This window comes from Mytilus californianus, unplaced genomic scaffold (assembly GCF_021869535.1).
Source record: "Mytilus californianus isolate M0D057914Y unplaced genomic scaffold, xbMytCali1.0.p SCAF_1, whole genome shotgun sequence".
Lineage (NCBI taxonomy): Eukaryota > Metazoa > Mollusca > Bivalvia > Mytilida > Mytilidae > Mytilus > Mytilus californianus.
The window spans coordinates 57,198,396-57,216,127 of NW_026262581.1; the positions used below are offsets into that span (position 1 = coordinate 57,198,396).

Sequence of the window (17,732 nt, forward strand, 5' to 3'; positions counted from 1 at the left end):
TTTTTAAGACAAATTGCCGATAAAAATAATAATGTCATTTAATTTTTTTATGCTGACTTTATCAGATCGAATATCAGCTCGACCTAGCGGGTTCGCTTGATAATTTGCTGATAAAAGTCAGCATCAAAAACCAAAAAAAGTGAGGTGAGAGGTTTTTTTTTTTTTTGTTTTTGTTCCGTGTTGAAGGCCTCACTATGACTTTGAGATGAAGAACATCAATAAAAACGCTGTTCCTTTTCATTTTGTGTGTTTTTTGCTGTGCATGTACTGATTTTGTGTCATGAATGGATACCTCGTATCCTTTGTTTTTCTACTATGTAACTAAAATCTTCACCTTGTTCTATGTCTGATTTTTCAAATGATTTATTCATTTTTTTGCAGAAAATTATGAAGGCTGTAACATGCATGAGAGAAGCCTTATACGAACGCTTACTTATGATACTGAAAAACGAGACAAACATAACGGGATGTTTACAACTTAATACATTCCCAAGAGAGGATACCAACAACATATACAAAATTGGAAGAACTTTCTTCGCTTATTTCACTCCAATTATAATCATTATAGGGGTAGTTGGAAATCTTTTATCATTGCATGTGTTTCTATCGCAAAATCTGCGGTCGCTATCGGCAAGCACATATTTGGCAGCCTTGTCCGTATCTGATCTGATTACTATTATATTTTATGTATCCGTGGAATGGATAAGAAGAGGATTGACATATCTATTTCCGGCAACAAACGTAAAAATTCTTGACGTTGAGGGACTTTGTCAGTTCCAGCTTTACATATCATATGCGTCTAGATTTGTATCAGCATGGCTTGTAGTATCTTTCACTATAGAAAGATATGTTTCCATTTGCCATCCGTTAGTACGGAGAAACATTTGTACGAGGAGAAGCACGATGAAAGTGATTTCTGGAGTAATTCTAGTTTCGTGCACAACTGTTCTGTATAAACCTGCATTGAGTGGTATTTACACAGGAGCAACTGGCACGCTATATTGTACAAGCTTGCCTCAATATGGTTTACTATCTTTCTCTTGTGATTCTATTTATGCAGTGTTTATCACATTTGTTCCTTTTGTTGTAATCACCATTCTCAATATGTTGATAATTCGAAAGCTTATGAAACAAAGAAAAAACGAGATATGCAGACAAATCGTAACTGAAGTGAGTGTTATTCGACTAGAATTCACTGTAATTCACCTTGCATTATCAATATGCTTTATTCTTTTAAATATTCCATATTTTATCTTATGGTTTCGTAACTTTCTTTTATCAAAATATTTGTTTAATTCTGTTGTTAGCTCTTCAGCTGTCAATTTAAAATACTGGCAAGGAGTGCTTTATTTCGTAAGAACTATATTTTATATGAATTACTGCATCAACGTCTTTCTATATTTAACACTTGGAGCTTATTTCCGACACGAAGTAAGAGCCTTACTTACATTTAAACGCTTCCGTCGAAAATATTTTGTTTTCCCGGTTACAGTTCAAACGGACTCGTACCAAACAAGACTCTAGCAAATGCATACTATGTTACCTTAAATCATTTTAGTGTGTTGAACGTCTAAATATACTCTTGAATGCCCTGGACATTTATCTGGATATTTGATTGCAGGCATAAAAGACCTTATTCAAAGCAGATTCGAAATGATATTGCATTAGCAAAGACATTTTTCTCATTTCGTAGTAATTGAAAAAAATGGTTTTCTAGGAGTATCAAACATATAGAAGTTGCCGTATATAAACAGCACACTGGCAGTTCATCAAGTGTTTGTGTGTGTGCCCATTATATTTCTCTCTTGCAAAACAGAACAATACTTTTATTATTGTCTGTCATAAATCATTAATCAATTAAAGCATTCATACGGTCATCTCAAATTAATCATAGGAAATCATATGTAAAAATCATATTAGTAAAACTTTAAGCTTACTGAACTAGAGCTTATACGATTTGGTGTTGGAACTATTATCGGACCTGTTTTTAATGCAAACTCGTATCCTAAAGTTCTTTATAACATTAACATTGATGTGCTTCCATCACAAAAAGCATCTCCAGCAAGATCATTGGGAGTAACGACTAAAATCAACACTACATAAGCTTTATGAACACCATCAGGAATTGGTTGACCGCTACTACATGACGTATGTGTCTGTATCTCGACTCAAGAGGAATGAGTTTTTTTTCGATCTTGTGTCTAATTACACCGAAATAGTCGTCAGGTTTGAAAATTCACTTATAAGATGGGATTGTGTTTTTTTCATATCGTGAAATATCTGACAGAGTCTGGATTCGTATGGCGAGTGATGCATGCATACCCTAGACCCTTATCCTGTCGTTGCGCCCAGTCGCACTTGCGTTTAGATTGCATGCAACCATATCCTCTTGGTTAATATATTCCAAATGGATTTCCGAATATTGAGCATCGGCGAAGAATTGTTTAGCGTTTATTTTGTTTTGGGGAGTTACAAAAGAATTGATATCAATAAAGCAAAGCGGCTTACAATTTATATCTTTTTGGGAATAATACAACGCGTATGCTGCCACTCTGTTGTTAGATTTGGCCACCAGAGATAGCAGTATACATTTAAAAAGGGGATTCTTACATGTAAGCGGAATTTTTTTTATAAATTGTTAAAAATTATGTTCAACGTCTAGTTTGATTACAACCGACAACCGAACCAAAAACTATGTACATATTTTTTAAACATTTTTTTAGAGGTTGTGTTTTGGAAAAAAAAGAGTAGCTATAAAGTGCATGATATTGAAAGTATAGATTTTAAAAACTTGTCTTAAATGAAATATAAAAATATTTGTTATATTGGACATAAGTCGTAATGAAAATTACGTATATCGCATTGGTTTTATTTTCTAAATTTCATTTGATTTATCTTAAACTATTTGTCTTATTAAAATCCCTATACAAAGAAAGGCAACAGTAGTATACCGCTGTTCAAAAGTCATCAATCGATTAAGAGAAATCAAATCCGTGTTACAAACTTAAACCGAGGGAAACACATCAACTAGAAGAGGAAAATTATGGAACAACAGGAACACTGAACTGCAACCAAAAACAAACGCCAACATACATAGACACGGACTATTTGATAACAACTGCCATATTCCTGACTTGGTACAGGATATTTTAAGAAAAAATGGTGGGTTGAACCTGGTTTTATTGCTAGCCAAACCTCCCGCTTATATTGCAATGTTAAGAAATATCGTCAAAATGACAACACTTCGCGACAGGAATACACCTACTGGTGCTGCTGTTGTAATTGATAACAAAAGTAGAAAGAAGTGGTTACCATTTGGACTAAATTTCGCATTAGAATTTCTTCACACTTCTAACTCCTCATAATAATTGATATTGATTATTTTTTAGCATTTTGACACTGATGTAGCTTGTGTTGTTACCGAAAAAAACATAAACAAATTATAAGGTACACACGATGATTGGGGACATTTTCGTTCCTTATCGCCAGCTTGAAAAATTCACCCTTCTCTGTCTGCATGCAACAATTAAGGGTAAAGCAGACATATGAAATTAGTGTAAAACACAATTTGACACAAAGTGACATATCTTATTTTGAAGGTTAATCAAGACAGCAAGTAGGCTAACCCGGTTTAAGGTGCATTGTACTTTTGCATCTCATTAATATGCAATCGTCCTTAGTAAGCATGTTAAAAGTTACCGTTGGATGTGAAGCAACTAGATAAATAATAGTCTTCTTTATTTCTTGTCGATTCTAACAAATCATTATACACAACTCACTTAACAGCATTTTGATATTGACTTGATGTAATACTAGTATGTTAATAATTACATTAGATGTATGTTTCATTATTATACGTTATTTTGATTGGCTAACAGCAATCTCGCGTCATTCTTCATTTCAAAATGAATTGCATGAATTGAAACATACATGATGACACACGTTTCCACAATAAAGTGCACAGGTAAATAAAAGAAAAACTTGATAGTAATCGTGTTTTCATGATCATAGCGAAAAAATGTAATTATAAGTATAGAATGCTTCTTTTAGTAATTTCATAGGGTTGTAAAAGCGTTGAACGTGCGTACATTTTTACAATAAAGCGCTTCCGCGCTTCATACAAAATGTACTTCGGTCAACGCTTTTATATCCCAATGAATTTACAAAAGAAGCATTCAATTCTTAAATGTAAAAACACTTTACAAATTCCGTGCGTCCGACGCGCTTTTCGGATTTTACCTTCATCAGAAACAAAATGTGTAAATACGCTGCACTAATTATTCTGTATCATCATTGTACTTAATGCATTTGTCGAGTATGGTTTCCTAGAATAGGTGAACTAGCTAGGTGCATGATAACTGTACTTAAATTGACGCACGTAAATTCTGATTGTGTAGTCCAAGTTTAGTGATTAGAATTATTAACACTTTTGTTCGACACAATTATCGAAATTTACTCAAACTGCAGTTCACATTGGTGTCTATATAGATCGTTTGTTATCCTCTGTTCATATACCTTTTTGAAGTCAGTATATTACAACTATAAAATAAGAATATGTGGTATAATTGCCAACGAGCCAACACGCCACACGAGACCAAATGACACGGAAATTAACAACTATAGGTCACCGTTTGGCCTTCATCAATGAGCAAAACCCATACCGCATTGTCAGCTATAAAAAGCCCCGAAATGACAAATGTAAAAAAATTCAAATGAGAAAACTAACGGCCTAATTCATGTACAAAATAATGAACGAAATCCAAATATGATACACAGAAACAATCGACAACCACTGAATTATAGGCTCCTGACTTGGGACAGGCACATACAGAATGTGGCAGGGTTAAACAATTTTCTACATATTAAGAAAAAGTAAGACAACAAAAATACCAAACTCCAAGGAAAATTCAAAAAGTAATGTCCCTTAACAATTGGCAAAATCAAAAGCTCAAACACCTCAAACGAATAGAAAACAACTGTCATATTCCTGACTTGGTACAGACATTTTCGTATGTAGAAAATGGTGGATTAAACCTTGTTTTAAAGCTAGCTAAACCTCTCACTTGTATGACAGTCGCATAAAATTCCATTATATTGACAACAATGTGTGAACAAAACAAACAGACACAAGAGATAAAAATGTCAAAAATAGAAGTACAGCAGTCAACATTGTGTTATAATCTCAATCACCGTAAAACAAACAAATATGTCAACAAAGAAAAACAAAATGGCATATAGACAGAGCACATACGCAAAAATGAAACACAAGAATACAAAAAATGACCACAGCACAACAACACAATTGCGGGATGTACAAGTACCGAGCAACGCCTAAAGGATATTTCCAAAAACGGACCAAACAGTAAACGTTAATAATTTACAAAGACAAACAAAAGAACACTATAACACGTATTTAAGATGATAAACAACGTCAGTACCTAGAATCATCAAGACCGACATGTAGTATTTGTGAAGTTGATACGGAATATTTATCAACAAGGTCTTGGTATCTTCCGATGAACTTTTTTAGAAAAAGGACGAGACGTTCTTTGACATAATCCTGGTTCATCAACTTTCTGCTCAGACGCTGGTGACTTATAGAGTCTGAGTAGCAGCTACAAGTTCTTGAATACCGGATGAAGTGGTAAATGAATATCCCATATGCAGGTGAAGTTGATATATTGCTACTAAGGTGGGAGAAATTGATAATTTCAAAATTAAAATCGTCTCGTTTGTCATAGATTCTGGTAGTGAGATGACCGTTTATGTCAAATTCGACGTATAAGTCTAAAAAAGAGACGGAGGAATCCGTGTCTGTTGTTTCTTTAATTTCCAGTTCTGGAAGATATATTAATGGAACCCAACCAGAATAGTTTGGATTGTTTATGGAAAGAACATCATCAAAAATCTGAATGTGAAATTAAATTATCTGGCTTCTTTGATCTTTTAGTTTTTGGTAAGTGTCGGAAGGAACCCCGACTCATATAAAAATAAGAAGAGGTCGGCAAGGAGAGGTGCACAGTTCGTTCCCATAGGAATGACGACAATTTGTTGAAAAAGTCTACCTCCAAATTCAACAAATATGTTGTCAATAAGAAACTCCAGCGTACTGATCACTTGTTCCTCTGTGTAGCATGTTTTAGCTTTTTGTTCATTATTAACAAAATATGCCTTATGGTATCACAAAGTAACAAATTTATAGCGTATGCTACCATTGTTATATTGAAAAGCATTGTGGATTATTTCTTTTAGACGATTTTTTCAATTTCACATGGGTAATAGTAGTATACAGGGTTAAAAAAATCAAAAGTTTTGATAGAATTAAATTCAGAGAAAGATCGAGATTTAAAATTATCCAGAAGTTCTTTAGAATTTTTTAGAATCCACATATTGTTGATACCACTACGCGAGTAAACAGTTTCACAGTATTTCTGAAGACCTTCTTTCACTGCGGACAGAAATTTTGTCAATCTAATGCACAATTCCTTTCTAAAACATGCAGATGAGCCGGAAATGTACCGTTGTTTGTACGGAATTTTGTGAAGCTTAGGTAAGGTAGGTCATCAGATTTGCTGTTCAATGTAATGTTCAATGAAGCCATGAAGGACTAATTATGATTCACCAAAATCTCATCCTTGTCGAATGATATGTTTTTGTATGTGTGATTACCTAAGAGCTCATTTATTCCTAATTCTTTTACAAGACACTCGTAGTAGTACGATTTTCATACAAAGACAATATTATTTGAAGTCTGTACCAAGTCAGGAATATGACAGTTGTTTTCCATTCGTTAGATGTGTTTGAGCTTTTGACTTTGCCATTTTATAAGGGACTTTCCGTTTTGAATTTCCCTTGAAGTTCGGCATTTTTGTTATTTTACTTTTTAAACATGTTAGCGGGCGCCCAACCCTCCCCTAACCTGGGACAGTGATGCAAAAGTACAACATAAGAACAAACTATAAAAATCAGTTGAAAAAGGCTTAACTCATCAGATGGATACAACAGAAATACATATAACAAAAACACAGAGTGGACGTGGCAGGGTACTTATACATCCCCACAACAAAAAGACAGTAAGTACAGATCTGAGAGTGCTCGCAGTTACTGACAGCAAGTTCGAAGCCACAACTAATAAAAAAATCATGCATCTAAGACTAAAATATCAATCAGTACACATCCAACTTTAAATAGATTTAGTATAAAGACGTCATTAACAGTCAGAGAAAAACACCACCTTGTGCAATGCCAAGATACAGGTATCGACAGATTGTAGAACCATGAATGTGCATATGTATATAAAAATAATATTTAGTTTAATTTTAATTTACTGATAACAAAATCAATATTAATACCAATAAAAACAATATTCATAGATCTAATTACAGTGTTGAATTGGTAACCTTTAAGAATAAGTATATTTAAAGGATCGAAGTTTACCCGGATCGTATCTAAATTTCCGGGCTCGGTAAACAACAACTCCGTAAAAATTAGGATGTGCAATCCCGTTTGAATACAGTTTTCTATAATATTATTAAGGCTTAAGGGGAGTACAGAACACCCAAGGGAGTTAACTCTTTAAAAATCAGCTGGACGTTTTAATCAGGGAAGAGAAATCAAGCTTCTCAATGATGAAAATAAGTGTTTGTCAAACTGATATAATATATCAAATGAAGTTATTCCTGTAAATTGTGTGGTTCAAATTTCTTGAAATTTTTATATTTTTGTCACCAGGTCAAAGTGAATATTTTGTCAAAATTTTGTAAATATTAAACGAGCCAAATATATTGCAAAGTGTTGGGTACCCCCTTAATTCATTATTTCAAGAACAAAAGAAAAGAATCAATATTAATATAAAATGATTGATTGCATACCTTATAGGAATTTCGTAAATGACAGGTTTTTTAAACCGTTGACAACTGTTTGAAAAATTGATGAAAAACTATTATTTAAAAGGAGAATTACTTTAATAACGGCTTGGATGATATGAATATAAGCATTAATTTCCATGAAACATTAACACAGAAAACAATACTTCATTTCTTTAAATATAAAACTAAACCTGCCATTTCATATACCTATACTAAACGATTTTCATCAACAAGAGGGTATTATAAACTTTACCCTCAGTTTTGATTTATACTAACCTCCTGATTGCTCTTGTTCTTCGACCAATACAAATATAGTCCCGGTGGTTATAACCGGCGACCTTGGCACCGAAAACAATGAACAATCCAGATGGTTGTAAGCCAACTTCCGCAAATACCGATTTTCCCAGCCAATCAACACCAAGAAGAACTTCAGGTTACTGATGGATGCAGTTGAAGACTATGCAAAAAATGGTTGAAGCGCGAATCATAACTAGACACTTAATCTAAACTGTTCGAAGCTGTTCGGTCATGCATTCAGAAGCGAATAAAAAAGAACGATGTATCATTAGCTGACATCAGTTTCTAACATTTTCAAAAAATCCCAAGTTGCAGATGCCTTATCATATATTGACGAAGATTATGTTGTTTCAGTAAAAAAAAACATTTTCAAATATTGTTCTCAAATGCCAGAAAAAATATTTGGAATGTCTAACTTAAGATCTTGGAATTCAATGCAAAACTTGGAATCCAACAATTACCTCTATAACATTCAAGAAATAGGTAAATTTTAAAAAATCAAAAAAACATTCTTTTCTCTTTTCGTATTAACACAAAAAATGACGATAAAAATTTCCCGTCTTTACACTTGACACCTAAATTTTATAAAAATCCTCAAGAATAACGATAAGTAGATCTTTAGATATTAAGATATGAAAATATTTGTAAAAATGTGAGACAAAAAATTGAAAACAAATCGTTTAATAATAAAAGGGTTTGGTCTTCTGAAATATTGTTAACATCGAAGACGACGGGGTTTAAAATTTCTACGTATCTAATTAGTTAATAAAATGTTCTCTTCATTTATATGTTTGAACTATTTGCCACTGGACGTTTGGCCAACAACAATAAATCGTTTTCTCCATAAATTTTGACTACAAGATTAAAAAAAAACGATTGACGATTTATTATGCATTTAGATGAATATTTTTTCTAGATATTTTTGAGGTTCTTTGACCATATAGTTTCTTTTCATGAGACTTAATGGACAAGTTCGGGTACTCCTTTCCTCCAATATTGACTGAAGTATATACATTTTGTTATCCCATCACTTCTTACGCCCTGCAGTAAAACCCTTTGTTAAGGGGGTGACATCCGTTTTGCTGTGTAAGGTGTTTGAATACGATATCATGTCTTTTCGGAATGATAACTTTATATCTTACGCCGCCTATGAGTGACTACAAGTCGGTAAACGAAACATTGAACAAATTTTCTGAGGGGTCTGTTGGTGGCTGTTGCAAAACTAAATTTGTTCAAAATATCCTCTTATTCAGTGACAGTTAAAATTTTTGCCACTCATCCTAGTCGGCCTTCCATGCAGATCCTACATATTTTATTAATTGTTAATGTGTTCTGGTTAATGCATCGACTACTAATCAAGCAGGCGGTGCTATTTGTATTAACACGACATGCCTCGTTATTATCATGACGAATAAACTCATCATAGATACCAGGATTAAAATTTTGTACGCCAGTCGTGCGTTTCGTCTACAAAAGACTCATCAGTGAACCTCGAATCAAAAAAGTTAAAAATGCCAAATAAAGTACGAATTTGAAGAACAGTAAGTACCCTAAATTCCGAAAGGTTTTGCCAAACAAAGCTAAGGTAATCTATTCCTTGGGTAAAAAATCCTTAGTATTTCGAAAAATATCAAAACGAAACTATAGATATGAATATACATTATATGTTTATATTGTTGGTACAAATTAGTAAATGATGGTGGCTTTTGCAAGCAAGCATTGAAGACCTGTTGGTGACCTTCTGCTATTGTCTGTGCTATGGTCGGGTTGTTGTCTCTTTGACACATTCCCCATTTCCATTCTCAATTTTAATTTTAGATTTGTATTTTTTTACTGAATATTGACTTTTATTCCCTGTTGTTACAGTGAGTAATTTGTAAGATGCCACCAGGGGGTGGGCGGGTGTAAAAATGTATGATTGCCATCATTCTTGAAAATTTAAATATTAAAATCTATTTATTTAAACCGTGTCGTGACGATCAATTCTAAAACCGCGGTTTCTTAAACTGTAATCAACACTTTTTTCACACATTGCTGATTTTTTTTTTTTATATTCGATTGATCAGTTATTACATAAAATTCAACCAAATTTAGAAATTACTAGTTTCTATTCGATTTACCTTAATTGAAAAATGCATAATTATCAATAGGGATGTTCTTCAAAAATACTATAGTAAAGATTCATATCTTAATTTAAAAAAAGATAAACGAGTTGTTAACACAGAGAACATTAATTCTGAGTACAGTAATTAGTAAATACTAATTAGTTTTCTAGACTAGACATACCACGGCAATGCGCATTATCCTGCATAATGATTGTACATTGGTTAAAGGCAGCTTTATTATATCAGCGAAGTTGTAATATGTGATGTATTTCATAATTCTTTTACAAATATTTTCAGCACTTCAAAAGGTAATTATATTATGATGAGTAAACATACTATTTACAGCTTTTCAGCACATCAAAATGTAATTATATTATTATTTTGCTTATCTTTTGCGCCATGAAATAAATTTGTTTTTCGTTTGTTTGATTTTTTGGCTACTAATTAAACTCATTAGAAAGTTGATTTTTTAATGAAGGTAGCTGAAGGTGATAATGCCAATGAATGGGAGGCAGTGGTGTCCTCCCCAATGGTATGCATTACTGCATTACCTTGACGGTAGAGAACCCAATTACTGCCGCAGCCATACACCAGAACACAGTCTGGTGTATATTTATGTGGGCTTGATATAGCACAGAAGAATAAATTTGGAAAGCGAAGACTCTTCTCTTCACTTCTCTTCCTTTCTTTCTCTTCTTTTCTTTTCTCTTGTCTTCTGACTATCTCTTCATTCGTTTTCACTCTCTTTCCTTCTTTCTTTAGAGGAGAGGAGTAAGGAAGAGAGGGAGAGAAAAAGGAGAGAGGGAGCGCAGAGGAAGGAGAGATCGAGCGAATGAAATAGGGAACGTGAGAGGGAGTGAACGAATGTGCAAACGAGTGAGTAGTGAGAGAGCGAGAGAGAGAACTAGAAGAGTAAGAGTCAGACAGAATGAGTGAGATGGAGTAGCGAGGGAACACACGAGGAGAGTGGGTGAGAAAGAGAGAGGGAACAAGGGGTGGAGAGGATAAATGGAGAGAAAAATGGCAGAAAGGGAGAGAGGAGAGAATAGGAGCAACAGAGTGTGATTGAGAAAGCGCCATGGAGAGGTGAAGGTGAAGGAGAGAGCGGGAGAGAGGAGAGACCGGGCGAACGAGGACGAATGAAATAGGGAACGTGCGAGTGAGAGACAACGATTGAGAGTGAGAGAACAAGGGAGAGGGAGAATGAACGAATGTGCGAACAAGTGAGTGAGTGAGAGAGAGAACTAGGAGAGTAAGTGACAGAGAGAATGAGTGAGATAGAGTAGAGAGGGAACACACGAAGAGAGTGGGTGAGAGAGAAAATGAGTGAAGGAGAAAGAGAAGAAACAAGGGGATGAGAGAGAAAAATAGCAGAAAGGGAGGGAGGAGAATGCAGGAGCAACAGAGAGAGGGTGATTGAGAAAGCACTAGTAGAGAGTTATTAAGTGATGGAGCGAAATTGCGTGAGAGAGAATGATACAGTGTGTGAGGTTGAGGGAGGTAGTCAGCACTTGTATGAATGAATATGAAATGCAAATACGTGTGTAATTTAAAATGAAACTATATTTTCAAAGTTTTCAATGGTTTATTTCCTTTTTTATTTGATGGTTTCAAAACTTGTTCAATAATAAATATGTTTTAAATAGACACGGGATTCTTACAAACACTGGAATGGAAACTGCGATAGACTTAAAAGATAATTTATGGTCAAGTCCCGATGAAAGAAATGAAAGTATATGTTATCTTGGGATTTGCTTATAGTTGAACGCAGCAGGCGGACCTGTAATGAATAGAGCGAGACCGGGTTTCGTTGACAGGGTAAGCGTATATGTCAGTAGATGTTAATACAAAATATGTGCATGTATATTTTCAGTGGTTGAAATACCCGTTTGGCTGTGTCAAGTGTTTAATTTTCAGATGTCAGTACTAGCCTGTTTAATTGTTTACGTGTCAGTAATTTGTTTCCAGGTCTGTGTCCTATTGCAAAGGGTTTATTTGATACAATTTCTAAACTTAATACGAGACTCAGTGGACTCCATGTAGATAAAAAAAATATTAATTTTCTATTTCGTATATCGGTCACTTGAATATAAACTATGTTTTGTGTCTGCTTTAAACAAAAATTTACACAAAATTAAAGTGACTTTTGCTAAATAAATAAATTATACTTTCGGCATTATCCGTAAAGTATGATATCATAACAGAAAAGAAAAACGTAAGGATCTCATATCCTCGAGTACATGGTTGACCTTCGGCTGTACGGAATGGATGTGAAATCAGCAACATAGTTAACATTTGAGGTTAAAGCATGCAAGAATGTTGCAGTGTATGCGTCCAGTTCTGGCATAAAGGATTAATCAAAACCTCTTTACGAAATAGGTATAGGTGCAGCTCATGATACAGCTGTTCAAATCAGAAGGCGGAACGATGCATCATTAAAATTTGGTTTAAGTGTTACTTCAGTAATCAATATAGAAAACGTTCTGGACTGCAATAAGTATAGACCTGTCTGGTTTAGTTGGGAGGCAGGAAACATAATGATTAGATCGGGAAATGTTGTTGGTGAAGATACCATTGAAATCTGGACAGATCCAGATCCTTTTAACGTTAAATGTTTGGGACTTCTTACGCTAGACAATGTAGCTGGAGAAATCAAGATTTTAATTAATGGTAAGAATGTTACAGAAACTGTCACTAAAACAAAGCAAATCCTTCTTTATATTAAACCAATATAGGTTGCAATCTGTAAATATAGACAATGCAATTTCCGATAGGAAATCCTTTTACGGCTAAAACTGTACCACTTTTACCATGAAGTTTCGTAAAAAAATATATCCTAGAATGGAAAGTTCATATGCACTACTATTTTTTTCAAAGGTCAAAACATAGGGATGTGCGGCATATTTTCATCTTTTTGGGCAATATGTGCAATTGATTTTCCATAGGTGGTAATGGTAACGTTTTCTTCTGTAGCTCAGTCCATATCGTAAACTTGGATATATATATTTGATGGCTCGTTTCGAAGCTGAGAGATTTTCACATATATGGTTAAATTTTCGGGGATTCATTTTTCTGTAAAATAGCATACCCCGAAAATCCTTTCGTGATGCGGCTCCTAGTGGTAAAAGATCCCTTTTTTCACACAATAAGTTCTTTGAAAATTTAATACTTTGAATTCATTTAATAACTCCATAGTTTTTACACATTTATTCTATGGTCCTGTACTTTCTAAATCAACACAAATGGCTAAGCTCAGTCACTTTTTAAAAATAGAAAATTGTCTTATATCACTACACAGAGATTTTTTGTTTACGCACAACTTTTGAGTTCCTCAATTTGAAGCCTATTAGGGATATTGACCCATATTGAAATCCATAGTTATTTTTTTCCAAATATTCCTGTGTGATCTTCATCGGAATGACTTTCTGGATAAATCTGTGTATTAAAATAAAGTAGTTTCAGCACTATAAGGCAATGACCCTTTTATCGCTATATTTATTAATTCTGAATATAATGTGCAAGTATAATTGACTTCTTCCAGTATACCTTCACAAGTCACAATATGTATAAAACATCTGATTATAACCTTCAATTACAATATACAGACCCTGTTTAAGCTTTTACTAAAATTTTCGGGTGTCTACAAGTTCATTTTGACTGAGAAATTATGCAAAAATGTAGATTTCATAAAAAAAATAAAAAAATACTTTTTTTTTTTTCCAGTGGAAATCTGGTATTTTTAACTATAGAAACCACTCTAAACTGCTATGAATGTTACTTAAAGTGCAATGAAGTGCAAATTTTCAAAACTTGTCCTTTCACAAAATTCTGTTTTAAAAAAAAGTTTTTTTTTATTTTTTTTTCAATGAAAACCCTTCATCAGTGAGAAATGCACATTAGGTTTTTCAGTAAACATCATGACATCACACATATTAGTTTGTCATTAAATAACGACCGATTAAAATAATGCTAAGTACAGTTTGCAGTGTTTCATAACGAACAGTTGCCTCAGGGTTTAACTCGAAATGTCGAGTCGAAAAGATCAGTAACTAAGCATTTTATATAATATCAAGACCATAGCAACAGCTTTCATATCAGCATACTAGTATTTTTAACATACTGACTGTAATTTCAATTGCTTAAATACCAAAAATAAACAATTTAGAACTTGCCTAAAACATGTAATAAATCAAAAAGCTTACCAGTAATTCAGAACTTTTTAAAACCTCTAATTTGCCGTCCAAGGTTAAATTGGAAGATACGTCTGAAACTAAAATAAGACAAAAAATTGACTCAGGTTGTGTTATCATTTCATTTAGATACAAACTGTATTATTGAGAGAGAGAGAGAAAATCAAATTCTTGAATGTTTTATCACAAAAAAAGGTAATTGTTTCTCCCTTTTGGCTTCACAACCTTTTTAATGATGAGCAATCAGTAGTAGCTTAATAGCTGAATAAGTGAAACACTTTGTTTTTTAAAAGGTTTGACTCTTCCCCTTTTTCACTGATGATAGAAACTATCTTGTGATTTGTTACTGTGCATTAAAATATAGCCTTTCTTAAATATGTTTGTCTGTTTATTTGCATGTTTTAGTGACCAGCTGCTAATCAATGGTCAAATTATTGGTGTAAAACACATGTATCAAATTATTAGATTATACTCGTACAAAGTGTGTTATCAGCTATTCCTGAAGCATGTGTATTCTGGAATGATAATGACATACCAATGTCTTTAGTGTGTCATGTTGACTAACAATTTAACAATATTAAATGTTTCCATAAGAAGTTAGTACCTTTTTCAAGTCAATGGCATATGCCTTTCAGCCTCTCGTTGTAAACAAAGTTTTGATTGTGCATAAAAGAAGTGCTCCAGCCCCGTGCCAGTAATACATTTCAAAAGCAAAAATCTTTATAGATAATGTTAATCTAGAACCAGCTGTGATAACTAGGTATTTATAAAAGACAACTAACCTTCATTTTCACAATTTTCTCTTATGTACAAGATGCAATCGTGCATAAATCAGTCTGACAACTTCTGAAATACATCTTTCAAATTGGGACAATATGCGCAATTGATTTTCCATATGTGGTAATGGTAACGTTTTCTTCTGTAGCTCAGTCCATATCGTAAACTTTGATATGTATGATGGCTCGTTTCGAAGCTGAGACATTTTCACATTTGTGGTCAAATTTTCGGGGTACGAAGTGTGATTCATTTTTCCGTAAATTAGTATACCCCGAAAATCCTTTCGTAATGCGGCACCTAGTGGTAAAAAATCCCATTTTTCACACAAATATTTTTTTTGTTTCTGTCCTCTGAATTAATTCTGTCAAAACCATGCTTGAGACTCTTGAAAGACCAACAATTTCTGTTTCTTTTTTATCCATCTAGTGTATTTTAAGGTCAACATTTTTTACAAATTTTCTTAGATGCCCCTTAACACCTTTTGCATTTCAATTGAATACTGTCGTGAAACTGTTTTTTTTTTTTTTAAATTTATAACCTGCTATGACATTGAACAAAATAAAGATTTATCATTTGACATAAGATCTTTACTTCAACTGTTACAAGTTTCTTTTGTCGCTCCAGGCGCCATGTTGGATGCTGAAGTTATCACGCGGTGAATAATATTAAGGCCGTATTTAAATCATTAATAGGTATTGTCACTTAAAAGTTATTTAAAAGTATGTATGTACATTTAGGCCATTTATGACTGTGAATGTTATCAGATAAAAGCAGATGACTTGGCAAATATAATATGTCTTCTTCCCGGAGTTTCAGGCACAAACACACTATGTAAACGGTGTTCTCTATAACGTGTTCCTCGTGGTCTCGGAATACTGTGATAAGGACAAGCAATTTGTTTATCATTTGTTTTAGTTTTTCCGTATTTCACTTCTATACTGACATGATCTATTACAGAATAAATTTGGCATACAATATTTTCATTTCAGCATAAAAAAATTAATAAAAATGAATACAACATTAGATTGGTGTATTTGAACGTCTGATTACGTTCCAAGATATTTGACTATTTACTTAGAAAATATTATTACAAATGCCAAAAGCATGAATTAGACCACTCTTCAGAATTATTTATCTTTGATATCAAATAAGCATGATCCTTCCTATTGTTGTTTACTTTTAAATGCAATGAATATACATGGTCGGTTTAGTCGGCAAAGGTAAACAAGCGTTTGTGAAATGTACTGTGATTTTCCTCATCTTTAATATATTTATAAATTAAAGAAGCTATACATTGTGTACCAAAAGTGTCATAGAAGCAAATTATGCATTTTGTAGTTGGAAACAGGTCCCAAAATAAAAAAAAAACAAACTTTTTTTATATGTATATGTTTTAACATTATTTAATGGGGTTCGTGTTGCTCAGTCTAGTTTTCTATGTTGTGTTTTGTGTGCTGTTGTATGTCTTTTCGTCGTTTTTCGGGTTTTTCTTGCTATGGAATTGTCAGTTCGTTTTCGACCTATGAGTTTGAATATCCTTTTGATATCTTTCGTCTCTTTTTTATGAGTTTCAAAATGTTTTGATAGTGTATACACAGGTTAAATGTACATGAACATCTTTAAACCTGTCTACAATTTAAATGCATTCTGTGTTTAGGGTGGATTCTTGATTTGTGGTTCGGGAGGATAACCATTAGAATAATTTCTGACATTCGTAAGGCCACACAATCATATTTTTTCCCGACTAAAGCAGGGCACATTGCTGCTGCATCCCACTTTCAAATCCGCTCTTTTGTCATTGACATAAGTGGGTTGTACAATGTTTAACTTCACGTATAGTTGTTATGAATATTGTATCTACTGTTTCTTCTTCTATATTAGCTACCACTGATCCATGTTTGTTTTGTTCGGAACATGTATTTGTTTAAACATTATGCAGACCTCCATGTTATCTATTCTGTTTTATTGCATCTTTAGTCTTATCTATGGCTGATGACACATCTCGTTCCATTCTAACTTTACGCCACTAATTAATTGCATTTTCAATATAACTACGTAATCATTTCTGTATTAGCCTTGTTACTGGTTCGAATGTGACCTACCGAATTAGACATATCACCGGGTTTGTACTTACATGAGCAACATGACGGGTGCCACATGTAGAGGAGGATCTGCTTACCCTTCCAGAGCACCTGATGTCACCCCCAGTTTTTGGTGGGGTTCGTATTGCTCAGTCTGGTTTTTCTATGATGTTTTGTGTACTGTTGTATGTCTGTTTGTCTTTTTCTTTTTTAGCCATGGCTTTGTCAGTTTATTTTTCGACTTATGAGTTTGAATGTCCCTTTGGTATCCTTTGCCTTTCTTGTATTATAGTATACAATCCGTTTTTTTGGAAACTAAATATCTGTTTTGGTCCAATTTATGCCCTCATGTAAAATCTAGAATCATTGTCTAGCATAGGCCTATGACGTCCGTATTCTTTATAGATGTTTACT

The 17,732-nt window shown here is 33.6% G+C and overlaps 1 protein-coding gene across 1 annotated transcript; it reads left to right on the forward strand.

The window, feature by feature from the left end:
• Positions 1–386: 386 nt before the first annotated feature.
• On the forward strand, positions 387–1,975 carry LOC127722065 (probable G-protein coupled receptor 139). Its single transcript, XM_052228922.1, has one exon. It carries the CDS (start codon positions 388–390, stop codon positions 1,522–1,524), a length of 1,137 nt encoding a protein of 378 aa, XP_052084882.1. The 5' UTR covers position 387; the 3' UTR covers positions 1,525–1,975.
• The last annotated feature ends 15,757 nt before the right edge of the window (positions 1,976–17,732 follow it).

Coding starts and splice junctions, on each gene's coding strand:
- LOC127722065 (XM_052228922.1), top strand. CDS start 388: ATGAAGGCTGTAACATGCATGAGAGAAGCCTTATACGAACGCTTACTT.